This window comes from Neopelma chrysocephalum, unplaced genomic scaffold, assembly GCF_003984885.1.
Source record: "Neopelma chrysocephalum unplaced genomic scaffold, ASM398488v2 Primary Assembly neopelma1_43, whole genome shotgun sequence".
Classification (NCBI taxonomy): domain Eukaryota; kingdom Metazoa; phylum Chordata; class Aves; order Passeriformes; family Pipridae; genus Neopelma; species Neopelma chrysocephalum.
Window position 1 is genome coordinate 11,264,550 of NW_020897702.1, and position 23,060 is coordinate 11,287,609.

At 35.6% G+C, this 23,060-nt stretch overlaps 1 protein-coding gene across 3 annotated transcripts in view; it reads right to left on the reverse strand.

Moving 5' to 3' along the window:
• Window positions 1-23,060, reverse strand: part of DYNC2H1 (dynein cytoplasmic 2 heavy chain 1) — a 170,675-nt gene that overhangs the window by 28,290 nt on the left and 119,325 nt on the right. For all 3 annotated transcript variants that reach the window (XM_027677336.1, XM_027677335.1, XM_027677337.1), the window contains exons 83-85: window positions 15,169-15,285; window positions 5,575-5,784; window positions 2,276-2,365 (exon numbers count right to left, since the gene is read on the reverse strand). In XM_027677336.1, coding sequence (XP_027533137.1) covers window positions 2,276-2,365; window positions 5,575-5,784; window positions 15,169-15,285 — 417 coding nt within the window. The remainder of the gene's footprint in view (window positions 1-2,275; window positions 2,366-5,574; window positions 5,785-15,168; window positions 15,286-23,060) is intronic.

A 23,060-nucleotide genomic window follows, 5' to 3' on the forward strand; every position in this document is an offset into this window, starting at 1 on the left:
CAGCCTTTAACTAATAACCTAGGTAGAGACTTACTGCATCCTTAGTAAATGTAATCCTTCAGTACAAATTTGATGTTTCAATGTCTCCTATTTCCTTTTAAAAAATACCTAAATCAAACCTGTCTCAAACAGTGAAAGTACAAGTCTCATAGCTGATGAAACTGAGGGAGATAAGAGTAACTATCAAAAAAAAGACAATGGAGTTGGTCATATAAAACTAAACCAATCCAAAATACGGCATTTATTGAAATATAAATCTGAAGATAATTTTCAGAGTTGTGAGAATACCTTTATTGAAGCCTTTATTGAATTTCTGAATACTAACCTAGAATTAACTAATGATAATTTACATTTATAAAATCAATAAAAAAAGTCACATAAAAGTTAATTAAAAATTTATCAGAAGTAATCAAAATCTTGGTGTAATATGCACAACTATGAATTGGAATCATATTTAAGGAAAAAGATGATTCAACTGAAATGCATAATTAGAAATAATCACCACTTTTCTAGTACTATACACAAAAAAAATGTAGAAATTGCATTTCAGACATGATTTGACTAGAAGCTTGAGATGCAAAACAGACTGGTAATGTATTATTAAGAATTGCTTCAAACACAACTATATTACATATGTCACATTAAAAAAATAAAAATTAAATAACCAGCAACTGTTGTCACTAACAAAAAATTTAATGTAATTTACTGCTTCTGAATACAATTATGTATGTTAAGGATCTGCTGTAAAGCTCTGCCTTAATAATCTTTCCCTCTCTTACAATAAATAATTGTTTAAAATTGTTAATGATTTCTTCATAATAACTTTCATAAAAATGAGTAATCCAAATGTAACATTTTGTCAGCAGTTTAAACAGCGAGAAAGGAAGATTACTATCATGGTACTATAAGGCAGCATATTTGTCAATAGTTGATTGAAGTAATATATGAAAATAAAAACTTCCTGAATATGTGTGGTTGAAAATCATTTATTACTATTAACACATTTAATTCTGTTACACTCTGTCACATTATCTCCACTTTGTATGGGAGGTGCAGTCCACACAGAAGCTTGAACAGTAATCTCAGACTTCAATTAAAAAAGAAACCATATAAGTAAGGAAAGTTGCATGCAGTTTGGTCACAACCAAATGAAAGTACAAGCAGCAAACAGTAAGGTATTCTTGAAGCTTACAAACACACTGACTCAGCCACAAATGATGTTTTTTTAATACTAAAGACAATAACAGTCCGATGGGACTAAGTTCAGCCCTAGTTATATGACCAAATAACATCTGAACATGCATTATCACTTGATGCTATACATATTTACACTTTCTTTGTTTATACTTTAAGCCTTTTTTGAAGGAAAGAACAAACAAAAACTAAGCATTAGCCAAAAGAAACTGTTTGCATAACAAGAATGCTATTAATACTTTGAAAACATCCATCTGGTAGTTTCTTTAGAAAAAGTAATGCCTAGAAATCATGTGCCCTTCAAATCTTCCTTCTGAATCTGACAGTCAACACCAATGTTGACAGAAATCTTTGTATCCTGCTGGACAAGACTGTGTTAATCAAGGTCAAAACCGTAAGCTTTCTATTTATTGCCCGGAGATAATAAAGATCTGTCCTTCCTACCTCTCTGGAAAGTTCTCACAGTTTTCTCTCTCTGTATGCAACATGATGAAATCTATTTCCTTAAATATTAATTAATTTAGATGAATGACTTTTTTATTCATCTGCCTATTATCTTAAATACACTGCTTCTATCAATCAAAGTACACATAGATCTACCTTAAATAAAAATTATCCTCTTCACTGTCAGACTGTAAATTGACAAAGCTGTTGTCATACTGCACCTTCTATTATAGCCTCTTGTAAACCTGGAGAATGCAGATGTTTTCATTATTTGCTTTAAAGACTAGTCGTCTAAATTACCTCTATTAGAAATGCTTCACTTATGCCTTGGTAGGCACCTCTCTACCAGATGAAGAGTGTGTGTTGACTTAGATGTAAAGTTTCATCTGCATAAATAAATTTTCTTTCCCCCCCAGTTCATCATAAAGACTAGTGACGAATATCTAAGGTGTAAATCAATTGTGAAGCAACCAACAATGTTACCATATTACTCCTTTAAATTTTTACATGCCTTTTCACACATCTACAACTCTTTGAGATTTGTATTTGTAAAGGTCTACTGTAGAGTAATTTACATGATATACTGTGCCACTGAACACCAGTATACTAAGGTAAATAAATGACTCTTTAAAATTACCTGTATAGCAAGCGCTCGAGCTACAAGACTTCTAAGATATTGTAAAGGATCTTCTGGACCTTCCCACTTGCTTAGCCATGCGATAGGACACTGAAATAAAAATATATTTACTGAAAGTATCCACTTCAAATCCATTATGTTTTAAACTAGCAATTTGAATTAAATTAAACAATCTGGAGATCAAATATAGCTACAAAGAAAAAAGGAAATACAAGTAATAAAATGACCAAAATATACAACCACTAATAGAAAGGTCATGTTCCTGCTAATTCTTCTTGTGGCCCACACAGATACAGTGCTGACGGGGAACCTGCAGGAACCTCTGCTATTCAATAAGGAAACATCATTTTTTTCCATGAACAATTCAAAAAGGCCTAAGCAAATTATTTCTTGAAAAGCCACAATGTCATCTTTCAAGAGCAGCCACAGCTTCCCACTCCTTTGCTGCTGCCTCCTCAGACTTGAACATGCAGTTGTGTGGCTATGTGGTGAAGAGAAGCTGGTACAATTCTTCTGCATGATTATTTTCTCAGCACTTTACAGTTTTTGTAGAGCAAAACCTGAGAATAAAATCCTACAAGACCTCCCTATACAAATTTCTCACTGATTTCAAAATGAAAGGCTTAGAAGGTCCTCTGTTAGATTTCCTCCTCATAAAACAAGCGTAAAATTATTAATTGTACCTACTTCACAGAAATGTGTAAAGCACAGGGAAAGTGATTCTGCAAGATTCTCCTACTTAAGAGAAAGAGAACTGATGTAAATCATTACCTGCAGAATACTGCACAGTACTGAAGATGCTGAATAGAATAAACAGTTTATCCTTTTAATATTTACCGCTGCATTTTCAAGGAGGTTCACGTTCTCACAGCATATACCCTGAACAGACTTTCAAAATCTGATTATGTAAGTTTGTAAGAGAAGGTATCTTTCAAGGTACCTTTTATAGATAAAAACTAGAACATAACTAGGTCTAAGGACACTAATTAAGAATTAATCGAATAAATTAGAACACATTCAAGTCAACTAACAAAGCACAGTTAACTGCATATTTTTTTTTGTAATTATGGTTTTTTGAAACTTTTTTTTTATTTGAAACTCTTAACCTTGCATTTTTGCAGACCTCTTTGCTAGATATGCATTTACAGACAGCTCATCAATCTATCATTTAGAAGGTATTCACCTAACATTGCTAATATATCACTCTAAATTACTCTAAGTTTAAAGAAATAGCTTAGCTAATTGTTATTATGTAAGTATATTTCAGATGTATACTTCTGCTCGTTTTGGCTGGGGTAGAGTTAATTTTCTTCACAGTGGCTTCTATGGGGCTAATATATCAATTTTACACAAATAAAGCACATTGCTGAAAACTTAGAAGTAGTACATTCCCTGGTTTTTGCATTTCTATTAATCTAGCAGTTTCTTCAGGTGCTAATCTTAAAAGAACTACAATCTTGGTGCTTTTAAAATACAAGTTTTTAAAAATAGTCTTTTGTTACATAACACATGAAAACACTAAACTAAGTAAGAACAGTGTATAGAAGATCCATGAAACAAATCATTTTAGGATGATAAATATAGTGAGGTTTAGCTGTCTTGAGGTTTAGCTGCCATGCCAAGAATGTGTCATTAGCCTCTCTGGAAGGCTGCTGAAAAGATTGCTATACAGTTACAATCCAGTCAAGTGATCTGTGTCAAGGTAAGTGGGTGAGTAAGCAGATGAAATGACAGAAACACTTCACTGAATACATCACGAAGCACTGAACTGATGTTTGTAAGAGGTAAAAATGCATAGAATTTTTAACTACATTTTTATGACAGTGATCAGTTTCATAGCTCCTGCTGCTTCCAATTTCTGTGCATCTTAAGCACACAAGCAAGTCATGCTCTCTTGCTCAGTAACAAGAAATATAACTGTAAGTATTAAAGAATGACCATTACACGGATCATTTACATTCGCTATGATTTGTACGTAGTACCAATTTCTACCACACAGTCAAAAAATGTTTAAAAAGGAAATGAGATTGCTAACATGAAAACATTAATTTATTCTAATTGTACTGCAATTTTGCTAACAAATGCTGTCTTGTGAATCTAAAAAGACAACAAATTTAATTATTGTTTTGATAGATCAATAAATGAGACCCCTGGTGGCCTAGTGGTTAGCGTGCAGGACTTTCACTGCTGCGACCACGGGTTCAAATCCCGGTCTCCTGGCCTGATGGAGGTCATTAGCCCTGTGTGGCCATCCATCTATGAGAAGGACACTCTAAACAAACCTACGTCCTGAGGACCTCACTGCCATTGTCCAAGCTTGCTTGGCCCCAGCAGATGAACCTTAGGATTAAAGGGTGGGCTCAGTTCAGCGCAGGCTGTGTCTCACCTAAAAAATCCATTGCGCAGGCTGGAAAGGTAAAAGACCTTTCCCCAAATCTTCGTTCGCGAAGATGGGCCATTATATAGATCAATAAATGCACAAAAATCTTTTTAACAGTACTTGTTCTTCCAATGAAAATAAACAAGATATAAATAGGAATTACCTTTCACTGCAGAACAAATCTCAATATCTATGCATTAGTGTCAGCAGAATTTATCAATTGCTTCAGGTGACACAAAACCAGAGTTTCAGGTCACATCCATGTTTGACTATCTTTGTAATCCAATTATCTGGCTATTAATGATGGAGTAGGTAAATTTGCAGTCACTAATTGTACCAGTTTATAAATATGCCCAGTTTGATGCCAAAGAAGATGGAGAGAGTACATGTGCAAATTCTGATTGCTTTTCTCATATATCAAGAATATAGGGTGAGATGATAGGTTGGTATGATAGGTACAGCTTGTCTGGTGTGATATGGCAATACTCCACACTGAATAAATGCAGAGAGCGAATTGTGATTATAACTTAAATTTTAAGAAAATGTAAAAACTAAGTAAAGGGACAGATTTACATGTTCTACTGGCTAATATATTTGACTTATCAAACATGACTTGGTATTTGAAATTGAAATAGCATTCCACAACTTCTAACCTTATTGGAATTGTCTTTAAGAGAAAACTTGATAAAAGGACAATATATTCAGAAGCTTCTGCAAGTACGTGAAGCAACACTTTTTTGAAAAGTTTTCCAGAAAAATCCTGATTCTGTTCAAGACTTACTATCAATAAAAGAATTCCATTTTAGAGTCTTTAATCAATAAAAGAGCTTAGAACAAATGGTGACATGAAAATGTGTATCAGAATTTGTTCAGTTTCCTTGTCTTTTTTCATTGCGCATTATAATGTATACAAAATTACCTTCTGGTTTAACAGAGCACTTGCTAGTCTTTGTACTTCAGAACTCAGTAATGAGGTACCTCTGATGACTTTACTTAAAGAAGCAAGAGACTGATGGACACTTTGCACAAGGCGAATTGCACTGAATTGTTCCAGAGTAATGAAGGATAAGATTGGAGATCCTTGTTGCTCTGCAGGAGGAGACACCTTCTGATGGATCAGGTTAGAATTCTAAAAAAGAATATGTGATATCCAGTTAATAAACTCAGGGAAACTATAGTGTTATACAACATATTATTTGTTTCATTTGTATTACTTCATATGACCTTGTTAGCTTTGAATTAATACTGAATATCATCCTTTTTCTGACACTAGATTAAAACTATAGTGATACTTTCAGTAGTGTCTCTGAAATATTCAATAAAGACATCACTCTTCTGAGACAACTCTGTCTACCCAGTTACTTCAAAAGTACTTGAATTTCTGAAAAATCTTCACTTAGCTAAATCACTGCTTTTAGTATTTGTGTTAATGTGTCAATATAAAAAGCAGTGCTGTACTCAGCATAACCACATTTTATTGCGTACTATAAACTATGCTGCCAGATATAGTTCTTGCTTTGGTAAGACTAGTTCAACATGGAAGCAAATTAAATAGAATAATAAATACAAAATAAGTATAATATTATGTGTAAATCTTGGGTAACAGACTCTGAGAGGTAGTGCTGCTCTCACATTGCCATTTTCACTACTTACTTCCCCCTTCCATTACAGCCACTGAAAATCCAAATTTATTCAAAAATTTCAAGAGATGGTATTATTTTGCAAATCTTAATTCATATGCAGCTTATTACACAAATATATTTTAGCATGTGTTCAGAAACTGCCAACCTGACATGTGACAAGTGGTTGAAATGAATTCCAGTTATAGAATTAAAAACTTTATTGGAAAATTCTACATGGCACAAATGCAAAAAGAAATCCCTCGTCTTTGAGGAAAAAATTTTTTGCTATTTCAATTTGTAGTAATTTATTAAAGGTAAAATTTGATTTTACTTTCTCTGAAATATCTCTTCTTAAAATAACAAGTAGTTTTGACTATTTTTCAGATTAAATAAACTTCTGAATTGTCACATGGCATCCTGCTTTCCAGAACACACAAGATACCTACCTCTATTATCTTTCCCAGGCACTGTGCGTTTGTCAGAACTTTCATATTTTTCATTTCAAGCTCATACTGCACTAAACTACCAAGCTAAAATATGAGAAAAGCTAAGTGAAAGATCAGTACTTTGGTTTATGACTGACAAAGAAATAAAGGATAAAGTCTTCCTTCCCACATTGTTAAAAAGGTATACCACAAAATTACTTACTGTTCTAACTATAAGAAGCATACAGTATTTAGAATTGTTATGCTTTGTGTTTTTATTTTGCATGCATTCTAAAATCACAGTACCAGTTTCACTTCAGTTTTTCTGAGACCACAGTTTGCTGAGTATATGTAAATTGTAATGTAAAACTTGCATAAACCAGTTGATAGTTTCTTATTGAGGTATTTAATTGCATAAAGTAAAGAAAGAACAAAGACATTGCAACTTGCAAGCTTTGCTCAATCTTTCACATATATTCTCTTAATTCACAACAAATTTACTGAAAGAGAAGGCCTCTAAGTTCCTCAATACTGTCCTTTACATAACAGTCTCCTATAAATTACATATTCATTTCATCACTTTTTCCAGTGCTTTCCCTGGAGAATTTGATAAAACAACCCATCTGTCATTTTTATAGGAAAATTAAACATGAATGCCAATATCAGCTTATACATTTAATGTCTTATTACGTTCCCTTGAAATAAATCCATTATATATATAACTCACATCAACCTTCAAAATATCTTCATGACCTGTTTGGGAATTAAGATGAAGAACTACTGAAGTACTGAGTGCTTTTCCTAATCATAAGAAACTGAACATAGATTCTAATCTTTAATATTAAATACTATATTATGCTACCAATATTAAATCAGATGTGTTTTGAAACTTTGATCAGTTTCCCTTTCAGTTCTGTAAGTGTTGCTTTCTTAGTACAATGTAAGAATTCACAGTCTCACCTAAGCTGTTCCCGAGCTTTACCTTCTTAAACTCAAGCTTTTTCAAACTCCAGTATTTTCTGAAAACTACCCCCAAAGAAATGTAACAAATATAATGAAAATAAAGTCATATACCTCCACTAGTTCTGGACTTGATTCAAAACTCAATGTTAGTGATGGTGGTGGGTTTTAGAAAACTCCATTAGCCTTTTGATGTACCTATTCTGCCTCCTCCAAGTCTCTCTGCCTATTCTTTTAGGTATTAGTCTTTCACTGCTTTTTACACAAACTTTTAATTGTTGAAAATAAAGAAAAGAATGACCCTATATTTCTGTTTCAGTGATTTTCCTTTGTGCAAAAAAATTGTTCTTTTGTTAAAGCTGAGGTACCTAATGAGGTACCATGGTGTGATTCTTGGGGCTGTCCTGTACAGGGCCAGGAGTTGGACTTTGATGATCCTAAGGGGTCCATTCCAATTCAGGATATTTTCTATGCTTCTATAATGGTTTAGTTAAAAGAGCAACAACTCATTACTCTTCAAAACTACTTTTGCAATTTTCTTGCAGCATTATGCAACATTATGAAAGTAATTAGTTACAATTTACAAACACAACAAAAGACACAAAACACGACAGCTTATGTTCATACATTCAGCAAACAACTTTGAAGCAGTTGCTGCTGAATTTTTATTATGTGTGGGCCTCCTTTCATAGAGCTGCTAAAGGGTTTTTCAGAAACAAGGCAAAAAATGAGACCACCTCGCAACAAAAATATACCACTGATTCCTCTCCCTCTCCTCATGAGAAAGCCATTTGGATACGATGAAACACACAATCCTATTGCATCCTGATACTTTTGTGCTTCTCTGACAAGTAGTATGTTATGGGCAATGCCTGAGTTCCACTGGACACTGATTTCCAACTGATCCCGTTATGTGACAATGAGGGATTATACAGTGCTTATATCGGTCCTAATCTACAACCTGTCATGGTAGTAGGCTATGTGGGAAAAGAATGGACACCAGGACAGAGATTGGTTGAATTAATTCTGACGGCCCAGCCACTGATAACAGCCTGTAGTGTGCCACCCTTCCACATTCAGGAAGGGTTTTTAAAATTTGTGTAACATTTGACAACTCGTTCAGTGAAGACTTTATTTTATAGAGTAACAAGTCTTTCACACAAACTTATAGTTAGCATCTGAGTGTGTGGGTTTTTTTTTTAATTTAATGGCAGGTTTATGAGAGTTTAATTAATTTGATTGGTGTTAAGCTGTTATTAAATCATGCTGAAAAAGACTCTAGAAGCAGTTTTAGGACAGTATTCATTACAAGGGTGCTTTCAAATGGCAAGAATTAAAATGTATGTTTTCAAATTAAGCTAATATAGATGAAAATGTCAAGACATTCTATATTAGTCCAGAAGAGCTACATAAAAAGAGAAGTTTGCTTGTGTAATTTCAACATAGGATCACACTGATTTGAAGCAGATTTTAAGTATCTTTTTCATTTCCAATGTATATCTGCCATTTTTATTGTTTCACCACAAAGACTGTGATAGCTCTGAAAAATGAGCCAAAAGAACTCCTACCCTAGAACTTCAAAAAGGCTGGTGTTGGAAGGAACCTCTGGAGACTGCCTAGTGCTCAGAGCTACAGCAGGTTGCCTAGACCTGGCTTTTGTTCAGCCTAGAGAAGAGGAGACTGAGGGGAGACCTCATTGCAGTCTTCAACATCCTCACAAGGGAAAGCAGAGGGGCAGGCACTGATCTCTTCTCTCCTGAGACCAGTGACAGGACTCGAGGAAATGACATGAAACTGAGTCAGGGGAGGTTTAGTCAAATATCAGGAAAAGGATTTTCATCCAGAGAGTGGTTGAGCACTGGAACAGGATCCTCAGGGAAGTGGTCACAGCACCAAGCCTGACAGAGTTCAAGATGCGTTTGGACAATACTCTCAGGCACATGGTGTGACTCTTGGGGTGTCCTGTGCAGGGCCAGGAGTTGGACTCGATCCTGATGGGTCCCTTCCAACTCAGCATATTCTATGATTCATTATCACCAAGGATGGAGATTCCACAGCCTCTCTGGACAACCTGTTCCATTGGTTGACCATCATCACAGTAAAAAAGTGGCATATCCTGTATTTCAGTTTGTGCCCATGGCCTCTTGTCCTGCAATGGGACAACACTTAGAAGTGTCCGTCTCCATCTCCTTTACTCCTTCTCATCAGCCAATACACACTAAACACTAAGATTCCCCCAGAGGCTTCTCTTCCTCAGACTGAATACTTTATATGGACACACTTTACATTGTGCCCCTTCAGCTCTGTTTTGTTGATTATGATGTCTACAGACCTAATTTTGCCTGCTGACCTGGTTGACTACTTCCTCATATAATTTGTGGTCATCCTCTCTCTACCTTGATACTTCCATCTCAAAAGTCTCCTCACCAACAAGGCCAGTCTTTTGGCCCCCCTTAGTCAGGTGGAACCTTTCTCTTTCTGGCAGGCTATCATCAATCCTTAAAGTGACCCCCATAGTTATAAACACCAAAATCCCTGCTGACACCAGTTGTGCAACCACTTGTAGGATCTGTCCACTCCTCCTCATGTCCTCCACCTTCACTGTAAGGATCCAGAAGGAACATCTAGGGCCCCCTGCCCTTAACCACCATCCCCAGACCCACGTAGTCATGCTTCATATGCTCCATGCTATCCCTGGCAGTATGACAGGGGGCTACGTAGAAAAGCATCAAGGGGTGATAGTCTGAGCGTCAAATGAGCCTCGGCAGTCCTTCCACAATGTCTCAAATCTGAGCCCCTGAAAAGAAGCAAAACTCCCTAGACAACAGATGAGGTCAGAAAATGGGAGCAGTCCTTTTCCCAACTGCAGGGAGTTGCTCACTACCATTCCCTTCCACTTCCTCCTGGTGCTTCTGTGTGGATCAGGTTTAGTTGACTTGGGAGTTTCATTGAGAGTGCACAGATAAAAATATGTCCATAGATTATGATAAATCATTCCAGTGTACATTCTATAGGACATGCCTATGCCAAGTGTTAAATTTTGTTATGTTTCAGAACTATCAGCACAGAGATGTAAAACAACTATTTTCAAGGTATTTATAAGATAATCCTTTTTGAATTAATCCTTGATTTACATACTCAGTATGGGAACAAAAACGTTTAAAAACATACTTAATCTTTGTCTACATATTAACAAGGTTTTTTGCCTCTGGAATAAAAAGTAGATGATTTTTAAAAAGAACTTTGAATCTATAAATAGATTAGCTAGATTCAATTCAGACCTATACTGGACACTTCTCGAGTTTTAGTAGTCTGAAACAGATATTTTACCATTATTTCCAACTACCCTTGGGGATAAGTACATTTGACAGGTAGAAAACTAATATTTGCTTCTTGTAAATAATACTGAAGGTATTGTCAACATCTATCCCATCTGCCTCTACTTTACTACAATCCCCATCTGCCTCTACTTTACTACTATCTGTATCCAATATATAAAAAGGATGCTGATGATATTAGTAGTAGTAGTAGTATTATCATTAGTCATCATCATGGCTAGGCTTCGCGAACGAAGATTTGGGAAGGGCTCTACCCACCTTTGCTACAAGTGCGTTGGTGGCTAAAAAGGTCAATACGAGACAGGCACATCCAGTTGCAAAAGGCACAGCAGAAAGACTCCTTAGGTGGTATATTCTGCAAGGCACGGTTCTTTCTGCATTGTCTTTTCTCCTGAAGAGTGAACCTGCGTGCTTTCTCAAAAGCATCAGCAGCGTTATAGATAGAGTGTCTCCAGACCTCCAGATTGGAGGCCAGAGTATTATTATCATTAGTAGTAGTAGTAGTATTATATCTCATGAGGCCAAAAGGCAAGGTCCTGCACCTGAGTCAGGGCAATCCCCAGTTTCAATATAGGCTGGAAGATGAAAGAATTAGGAGCACCCTCTACTCCAGTCTCATGAGACCCTACCTGGAATGCAGCATTCCCCTCTTGAGTCTTCAGCAGAACATAGCCATGGACCTGTTGGAGCTAAATGCAAATGCTTCCAAAATTGAAGGGAGAGAATTTCTTTACACACTGCTAGAATAGCTTTTGTGATTCTACTTCTTCATACCTGGGAAATAATTTTAGCTCATACTCTGTGCCCATTCATGCATAAATAATATAATTTATGGTTGTTAACTTAAGCAGCAACTTAACTATTTTCTTCATTCCAATTTCCAGGTCTTTAAAACTTCTGAAAACAAACATGATGCCTTCATTAAGAAATCGATGTAGAATGAGAATGTAGAACTGTACACGTCTGTGAAAATATTAAAGTTGCCTAGACCTTTTCAAAGCTTAAAGCAATTACTGGTTGAACAGACTATGAAAACTAATTTTGATAAAGAACATTGTTATTTAAATTTCTTTAAACACTCAAGCAGATGTCCCCCCCCAAAAAAACCCTACACAAGGTCAGAAACTCTCCTATTCTAAAAGGAGATCTTTAAAAAATTAGTTTCATTACCTTCTAATAGCACAAAAATTTTCAAAAATCAAAGAAACTTCAAGATAATACAGAATCATGGAATGTTTTGGGTTGGAAGGGACCTTAAAGATCATCAAGTTCCAACCCCCATGCCACAGGTAGGGACACCTTCCACTAGACCATGTTGCTCAAAGCCCCATTCAACCTGATCTTGAACACTTCCAGTGATGGAGCACCCACAACTTCTCTGGGTAACCTGTGCTAGTCTCACCACCCTCACAGTAAACACTTTCTTCCTAATATTCAGTCTAAACCTACTTTCTTTCAGTTTGAAGCCATTCCCCCTTGCCCTGAGTTTTGCCAATCTGTTTTGCCTCCCTCCCCCAGTAACGAGGATGGATTTAAGGAACACAGACACCAACTTTAAAGAATAATTGTATAAGTTTACTATAGTGCAAGACATTAAAGAATTACAAAAGAAGCAGTGGCTTATGAAAGGACACACTTAGCAATGCATCTAATCATTACTGCAAAGAAAGTCTTATAGTGATTAAGAGAGAGATACATCACCAGTTACCCTAAATATATTACCTCATCATCATCCAGACTGCACTTCAGCTGGAAAGTCCCCCATCACAGCTAAGGTCTGGAAAACCTCTTCCCAGTAAATGGGAAATCCTACGCAGTGTGTCCACCCGCAGGTGAGGCCTCCATCTTCATTGTGAGAGGGTCCAGCTTATATAATGTTAAACAAACCAGCTTACATTACTCAATTGGTGTGGCAATACTATCTGGCTTTCGTCCTCCATTGGTATTCCCCTTAGGCCTGGCCAAGGCCCAAAGGGAGAACAAGGGAGTCGATTTGGACCATCTACTATCAAATGCCCTATGGCCTTGACTAGTCACTAAACACAGAACTTATGGCTACATTAATATCTCAAATATGAACCACCTGTGACTATGTGAGGCCTGCTGTTTTTCATGGCCATGGCTGGAAAGAAAAGGTGTATTTATAACACATTCAAGCCTTAATAAATATTAATAATATAGTGTGTTAACAAGCACAAATGCATATTCTTAAAGCATTATTGAGGATTATATAGCATCTTGGTTAATAAGCAGATATATGTCTAAATATAATACTAGGTTTGAGAGTTCAGCTTATAGGTCAGCTTTGGCTCAGGGCCGGTTCTTCAGGCCCCAGCATTATATCCTGTCACTACATGCCCTTGTAAAATGTCCCTCTCCAGCTCTCGTACTGGAAGGAACTATAAGGTCTCCTCAAAGCCTTCTCTTCTCCAGGCTAACAAACCCAACTCTCTCAGCTTGTCTTCACAGGAGAGGAGCCTAGAAAACAATATACAAAATTTTTGTACCCAATGATTCTGTAAAAAAAACAAATTGCTTTTGCTAGGAATAGGTCATGCTAACTAGGTCTTACACGTACCATGCAAGGCTCCAGTACTGACCTTCTAGACATGTTACTAAGTTGTTAGGAGAGCTTGCTGTTTGAAGTGGAATTCAGTACCAGGTGTTTGCTGTTATAATGTGAAGTTTTAGCATGGGATAGCAAAGGTCTTGAAAGCATGGGCACAGGTTGAAAAGAGAGGCCCAAGAACCATGAACAACAGCTGATGGTCACATACTCATCATTGAGAAAGGGCAAAATTAAGAACTGGCAAGACTACTTTTGCTTTTAGACAAGAAGCAATTACACAACAAAGCAAAACAGACAACTGACAGAATAAAGTTACGTGCTACAACCTGAAAAATAACCCTATCTAAGTGTCATCCAGCCTGTAGGTCAGGAACTGAAGTAAAGTATTACAAAATCATGAGAGATCTCAGATTTGAGGGTAATCTTAGGGGTGAAAGAAGAGGCCTTTGTCAGGTCCAGCTTCCCTTATCAAAGAGCTTTTGGGCAATTGATTACCTCCATGTGGGTGACTAAGACTACCAAGGACCAGCCAGAAGCACCAACTGTGTGGCTTCAGCTTCATAGTACTGCATACTCACAGCTAACTTATGACTCAAGTTTTAAGGAATAAGTACTTTGAATTTGTGCTGATAATGATTAACAATTATAAAGAACTAGTCATTAGCAATGTGTGCTGATAATGGATATTAATGTAGTGCGATTTATTTTGCTGTTTAAAACTGGCTTCATTTATCAGTTTTCCAAATGCTACAACCAAAATCTCTAATTTTCTGATTGTGTATACAGACATATATGCAAAAGTTTCATCTGAGCTTTTGCAAGGAAGATTTGCAAGCCTAAAAGTATGTTTAGTTAGTAAGAGATCATGAAAGGTGTCACATTGAAATATCCTGCTTTTTCTTACAGGATCACAGACCTGGTTAACAGCAGCCCATGTTCAGAGGCCACAGATTTCAACATGAACTTATTTAGTACTAAAGGACTATTTTGACAAAAACATGATGTATCATACAGTTAGAATGGATTAAATGAGAATTTAATGAGATATTTCACAATGTAATGACAAATTCTAATGTGCACCTCATGCAACTTCTTTGTGTGCGATTATTTGAGTAAGGGAAAGGTTTTTCCTCATACACTGTTGTTGTGTACAAGACATAGTTTTGGGCCACGATGTCTGTGATCTATGTAGAAGGGATTTTAATGAACCTCAGTTTAAAGCTAATACCATATTTCAAGACTATACAAGAAAAACTTAATTTATATTTAAATTAAGAATAAATTAAAATGTAAAGAATAAATTAAAATGTAAAATACATTAGTATTTTTCTTGGAAACACATACAAGATGTTAGTCTCATGTCTTGAGTATGGTCTCACCTTCATATGGAGAAAAAAGTGATAGCCTGTTACATCATGTACAGACTTCATAGCTAATTACAAACACCTAACATTGTATTTTCCCCTGCAAATGCATTTAATTTACTTTTTCACTTCTAGTGTTTCAATATTTGAGATAATTCCTTAGACTTTACTTTTTATGTAGTTACCAGGAGAAAAAAAAGAATAAGTTGTCATTTCAAATCAGGTACACTCCTACCTGATTAAGTTTCTTCCATAGGTTGAGAACAGGAGAAAGTTCTGTAGACCATAGGTCTCTGTCAAATTTGGAGCCAGCAGTTACTGATCTGCTCAGGATCCGAAGCTGTGAAATTACCTGAGTGATGAGAGTACAAATGCAATCTTGAAGAAGGATAAACAAACTTCTTTCAGTACAAAATGTGATACAATAGCAAATACTCTCCAATTTATCTTTGAACTATACTTTCCTGCATAATTAATCACTGATCATGGTCTGACCAAAACATAAACAATACCTATATTAAAGTAGAGAACATACTTGAGCCTCATTCATATTAAGCCACAAACAAAAAAAATCCGTATTTTTCTTATTGTAGTAATTGACTTTGTTCAACTATAATTTAAAAACTAATGAGGTGTACAATTAATTAATTAGCCTCTTTTCCACAAAATTTAGAGTAAAAACTCAAGCTCTGCTTTAAACTAGGCTCCATCTGTAATTAAAAATTTAAAGGAAATAAAAAAACAGATATGTTACTAAATACATACAGTAACTATCAGGCATCAAAACCCAAGATAATTATAGTCAATTCATTCTGATCTGACCTAGATCTCTTACTTAGATATTCATGCTACTTCAAACTACTTAAATGCATACTTATTAAAGAAAGAAAGCAAGCAATTAAAAGAATAACTGCAAAACTTCCAGAAAGAAGGGGAGCTTCCAGTTCTTTAAGTCCAACTGTGTTTCACTGTTAGCAACCCTGGTAAGTCCACACATAAACTGATAAAATATATATATACACTTGTAAAGAAAGAACACTAAAATTAAAATTCTTCAGTGATATTGAAGTCAGTCCTTTAAACTGCATATAAACCCCCTGGTATTTTAAGGCATATTAGCTAAATTTTAGTTACTTTTCACAGTGTATTTTTTGAAAGATATGTTGCAAAACAACTTATTCTCTCTTCTTTTGCTTGACAATAAAGAATGAAGTTTGATAGTAAAAAATGTATTAATCATTCAAAATGACTGGACTGTTTAATTGTTACATAGAATGAGGAAGAAAATCAAGTTGTTTCTGCTGGGTTTTGACTTATTTTCTGTTCTTGAAAGATGTGCAATGATGAAGTGTTTTCTTTTCTTTCGTTTTTCATTTTCTTTCACTGAAACAAACAGCAGCTTCTTATTAATCAGTTTTGACAGGGACTATGAGGCACTACAAGATGACCGTAAAACCATTGTTTTAACGTCTATAATAAGCACTTACTATGAGACTGTGGACTTAAAAATCCTGAGAGAAGATAGCAAGGCCAGCAGTAGAATCACAACCCCAGATCTCAGAAAAGAAGATTTTAGCTTAGTCAGAGACCTTTTTAGCAGGACCCAGTTGGCAACTCTTTTGGAGGGCAAAGGAGGGCCAGGAGAGTTTCAAGAAACTGTCAAGAAAAATTTCCTCAAAGCACAAGAACAGTCCTTTCTGATGCACAGGAAACAAGCATGATAAGCAATCATGGCAGAAAATCAACATGGATGTAAAAAAAGTTTCTGATCTCAAATCATAGAATATCCTGAGTTGGAAGGGACCCATCAGGATCATTGAAGTCCAGCTCCTGACCTTGTATAGGACAGCCCCAAGAATCACACTGTGCTTGAGTACTCTGTCCAAACATTCCTTGAACTCTGTCAGGCTTGGTGCTGCGACCACTTCCCTGGTGAGCCTGTTCCAGTGCCCACTCACACTTCACGTGAAGAACCTTTTCCTAATATCCCACCTGAACCTCCACTGACTCAGTTTAATGCCATTCCCTTGGATCTTGTCACTGGCCACTAGAGAGAAGAGATCAGTGCCTGCTCCTCCATTTTCTCTTGTAAGGAACCTGTAGACAGCTATGAGGTCTCCCACAGAAGATGGGAGTAGGGATGCAGTACCCAGCAGGAATATAAAGGAATTGCTCAGTTGTGTTAGGGTCGAGTGAGGAAAGCCAAATCTCATCTGGGATTGAAAACAGCAGTGGATGCAAAGGCTTAAATGGGCTTCTGGCAAGTATTCTGATAGCTAAAAGAAGATGTGAGCTACCGCTCTTTATAGCTTCTGTTATGTAAAATAACATTTCATCCTCTCATTCTCATAACTTAATATTAAATTTTAATAATACTTTGTGTGCTCCAGCTATTGTGTATATCAGAAAAGATTCTTGTTTAATTTAAAAAAAAAGTTATTTTCTCTGATTAATGTTTTGATCATAGTATCTTTATCACTACTGTTATTCTTCCTCGTTTTCATTCTGCACATATGCAAATGTTCTGACAAGCAATACAGATAATAAGCACACATTTGTGCCTTCCAGATATCATTCTTTTAGCTATAGCTTTGACTCTTTTGTTTTTGGATAGTTGCCTGCCATCATTTGCTAAGTAATAAAACATTTATATCAAATATACTTTTACTGGTAATTCAGTGTGCAATACTTCATATAAACTTGCATGCTATAAAGCTCACAAAAGTTTATATGATTGCATTTTGAATATGGGAAATTTAAAATATTAACTCTGGTATTCATTCTTTTAAGTGCCTTTAGAGGTATAAACACATATCTCCAGATAGCTGAAATGAATTTGCAAAATAGTGACTGGAAGATCAAGTAATTAAAATATTTTTCTAACTATAGTGTATGTCTCTTTCTAGTTATCTAATTATCTAGTTATCTAGTTATCTAATTACAGAATTATTATATAGGAAATATACTATCAAACCTTTATTTCAATCTTTTTCTTCACTCCACCTATATCTGTTTCTGCTTTGTATATTTTATCAAAGTAGTTCAAAAATATTGGGATATCATTCTCAAAATGACACACTTAAAGTAAAAGTACTGAATCAAAAGAAAGCAAGTTTTAACTCTTGATTACATGCTGTGATCTTCATCAAATGTCCATGAAAACTCTTTAACTCTCTCCAGTTAATTCCATTTCTTCTCTCAGGTATAACAGGTATGATGGTAGCATAATTTACTAGTAAAGTTTCCATGACAGCAAACTATTTCCAATTCACCGTAATTTTTTTTCTTTAATAGGATAGGCTGAAACTTTGTGTACTGGTGGCTCCTTCAGCCTGAGCATTTTTTGCAAATTGTAGCCTAGAGCAGTCATTCACCTTCAAGAAACAGATGAAAATACATTTGATTTGTGTCAAAATACTCAGATTCACCTCACCTCTAAACTGCTTCAGCACCCCAAACTTTTGCTAAGGGACTGAAACTTTGATGGACACTTTTTTTGTGCACCATTTTTACATCCATGAAATCAGTTCAAATTTAGGAAAGAATTAGAGATTGTAAAATAGTAATTCACATTAATGCTTATCTATGGTTACAAGTTTGATTTTAGAACTTGAATGGAGTAAGTATTTAATTCTCACAAAACCCAGTGAAGTTCCTTACAGTATTGGCCAGTCTGTGCTACTTCAAGTCAGTTAAAGCCTGAGAAAATGTTTACTCAGTACTCTTAAATCAGTCTCTTTCTGAATGCTATGCAAATGAAAGAGGATTTATTTTTTTTTATAGGATCATAAAACAATTCAGATTGGAAAGAACCCCGGGAGAGGGTCTAACCTCCTGCTTGAAGTATGATGAGTTCTGAGATCAGAACAGGTTGCTCAGGACTTTATTTGTCCTGGTCTTGGAAAAGTCTAAAGTCCGGAGACTGAACAACCTCCCTGGATGACCTGTTCCACTGCTTTACTGCCATAGTGATGAAAAGGTTTCCCTTAATACCCAATCTGGACCCTTCTTGTTTCAGTTTATGGCCTGTAAAAACAAGAGAGTCACATGCATAGGTTGGGACAAAGAATGTTTTTAGATTGGGAAGGACCTAAATAAAACCATGAGTGGGATATATATCCTTATAAGAATTACCAGGTGTATCACAGAAGTGTCCCAGGTATGGTGGTATGTTTGCGGTTGCTCCACATAACTGTTTTCAACTCCAGGCAAGAGAAACAAGTTTGGAGTTGAATGAAGGAAAATTGGATTTAAAAGAAAGAGGAGTATCAGGAATACATTCCTGAGGGCCTTATGAGAAACAGAAATGGCTCTATAAGGCAAACAGGACAGGAATGAAAACACAGACTGGATGAGTACCTATAAGGAGACCTTCATTCAGATGACAAAGGAAATACGATTAGGAATGTGTATTTAAGAAGACAAAATAATTCTTGGGTTGAGAGAGGGCACTGTACACAGTCACATCAGACAAGCACAAATTCACACCACCTACCCTTAGGAACTTAAAGCTTACTTAAAACTTACGCAGATTACAAATATCACCACCTTAGCCTCATATGTAATCAATAGACAGATAGATCTTAAGTGGGTTAATTTGTCATTTGGAAGACCCTTGTATTGAGTACATAGGAAAATTAAGTTCCTTACGTTGGTACCTTAGATAGATGGGTCTATGTTGTGGAAACTATAATGAGGATTTTAATTTAATTTCCTGGAAAGCTAACTACAAAGCTTAAGAAGAATTCAGCTCCTCTCACTGTACTATATATACATGACCATCAAGTCAACCTATAATCAACTTCAAATAGTTATTCTAGATTAAGCTTGCCTTAAATACAATGCTTCATGACCACAAAGAGAGACTACAAGTGGCTATCGCAGATGCATACGTCTAGGTCTGTTGAATCATAGCCTTTGCACTCTAGCCAGGTATGTACTTATAGTACTAAGTAAACTGAAAATTTAATCATAGATGTATAATACAGGGTACTCAATACCTTACCTTTGAATGCTCTCCTGCGTTATTGCAACATATTCTTTTAATATATTATAAACTAAAAGCACTTACATGATGTGCTAGTCCAGACCAAATACACATCTAAATATTCTGAATAATGATAAAAGTGTAAAAACCCACCATAATGCAGGAAAACAGTACCATCATTAAAAATATGAGAGAGATAGAAAGAAAGGTAATCAAAACATAAAATCAATCACCAATAATGTCTCTTTAAAGAGGGGTGAGAAGATTATTCAGAACCACAATTCTCTGTAGAAGCTGTCTGTTTTAAGTAAGGTTAACTAATCATAACAGTATTTATATAAAAAATTCAATAGAACAATTTATTTGTGAATAGTGCATCTAATACCTATGAACAGCCTACAGGAACTGCTACTGAATATTTTATCCATTCTTTTTGGAAAATTCAAACACTGCATGTTTTTTGAGTTGCCAGTGCAGAAAAATACAAATTGCATATATTAATAAAGGTGGGATGGTCAAACTTAAAATGTCAATATTTATTTACCTAGTTATTAAGTTAGTTGTGCACCTCAGCTTTTTTATCTGTTGCATACTTCTGTGTTTTCTGTGGACATGTGCTATGATATTGACCAACACATTACAGTAAACAGCACATGCATTTAGAAAAGTTATGAGAGAGATTAAAGAGAACTGAAAGCTATAAAGACAATGATCAATGATCCCATGTAGCTTCATATGGAACTACTAGAAAGTCATGTTTGACCTAAAAATTAAAATAAAAATTAATGGAACAAATAAAAATGAGAAAATGTCAAGATTTCAACTTCCTTCTCTGGAACTTAGATAATACAGATTTCTAGGAAGACAAAATCTATTTCTGTTCTTTACTCACGTACAAGATGAGGAAAAAGTCTTGCCTTCAGTCATTCATAGCTACTGCAAAACTGCTACTTCACAAACACAATAAACACAGGCTTATATCTAAGTTTTATATTCATTTCAGAAGCAATATGCCCTACAAATCATGCAACAAAATCAAATTTTACGCAAAGTATTACAATTTCAAAAAGAGAAAAGTCATACAGTTGAAAATATATTGCAAAATTCTATGTCAGTGAATAAAAATAAACAGCAAAACACCTCAAATCAATCATTTCTGAACTAAATATGATTACTCTTCTAAGAACACAAAGCTGAAAAGATTTGCTAGTCAGATAACTGGTATTTTTTTCAAGATTATAGAAGAGATAAAATAGATTTTTATTGTTGTACTAAAATCTAGCAAACTCCTCTAAGTAAATCTAAAGATGTCAAAGCAGATACTCTACTGCCATCTACCAGTTTTAGAAGGATGCAGTCTTAGCACAGAAACCACTTTTATGGTTCATTTCTCTGAATGACACAATATATCCCTTTACAAAACTGTTCAAGGAGATATTTCTGGTTTTATAAGACTTTACAGCTCAAACTAAAATATGAAGCTATAACTTAATTACTTGGGTAAATATTGTTAAAATACTAACCCAGTGTAATACAACTATGTCTTCATTGTGTCATGAAGAGGGAACAGATTTCTGTTTGACATGCCTCCTGTCAGAACTACATGCTTCCATACTGTTTCTCAGTTTGGTTGCAGTTCCCACATAGTTGTGAAAGTAGCCTGAGTTGCCAATGAAACATCTGACTTTCAGTCTCTCTGTGTCCCTTACCCTCTCTGCAAGAAGAGGATCTCTGCAAGGATCCATGGATGCTGTTGGGACAAAGGTACTTTAATGGCACTCATAAGCAAATCATTCCTACTGCATGTGGATGACTAAGAGACAGTATAGGTCTACACTTGCTCTTTTGTTGTTCCTTCAAGGCCACCTCAAAGCTGCGCTTTCACTCAGTAAGGATCTGAAACAGGATTGGACTCTATATGGAGATAAATGCCTTCTCAATCAAAATACTAATCAAATGAGGGGAAGACATTGATACTAGCTGTATCATCCTTTATACAGAAGAGGATCATATATCATATGCATCTGACAACAGGAAGATCCTCTCTAGAGTAGGGGTTCTGAGGAGGAAGAAAATCAGCAGCATACTGCACATGGACAGCATGAGGCCAGTAATGTCATAGCCAGTATTCCAGTTGAACCTTCTTCAAAAAAATAACTATGAGTTTTACTTCCTGCAGGTTCACAGGATACACATTACCTGAAGACTATGATGCTAAGAGGAAGGCGAAAGAGGTGGTTGACCTTAACCAATTACATCCTGACAAAATTTAAGAAGACTGGAAGATTGCAGCCTGGTCTTAGAACAAAGTTCTCATATGCAGAGCACCAATATATTCTCATATACATAGTACCCAATCCTGTGGGAATTAATAAGGCTACTTGAATCACTGCATTGATTCACTGCATTGGTAAAGAGATGTGGTTTTTCCTAGAGCACAATTCTGTGACTTCCACTCCATGAATGGCACAGCACATTTCTTTCATGCATCACCACAGGTGTATACAAAATACTCCCTATATTCTTCTTAAGTACTCAGATCTCTCAATTGCAGGGTAATAAATACAGGCTGCCATTACTCACCAACTTCTGCTAGAGACTGTTAGTCATGTATTTGTGCTGTGGGATGCACTTAATAAATATCAGTAATTATATGCTCTGGACAGCTGATACAAGGGTTATATAAATGCTAAATTATTTTAAGAAAATAGATTTATTTCTATAGATGTCAGAGGAACATAAGAAGTTAAAGAATAACACACATTGCATACTTTTCAATAATTATACCCATATTACTCTATGTGGCATGATTAGAATTATGGACGAGCAGTAAATATAAAATTGGTGTTCCAAGTCCTGTTGAGTTAGATTTTGAAAGAGAAAATTTTAGTCTGTTGACAACCACACAAGAAGCTGCAGCTATCATTATATTACAGTTGCACCCTGAAAAATAATCACATACCACAGCCCTCTTATTCTATACACAGCAGAAATACTGAGGTAAGATGTATGATCGTAAATATTGGTGGATATACTCACTCTAACTTTTCTTTATCTGACGTGGGTAATAACAGCCACTGAGACTTGGTGTACAATCTCAAGCATGATCCAGCAATTTAAGAGTTAGGAGTGTCCTTGTA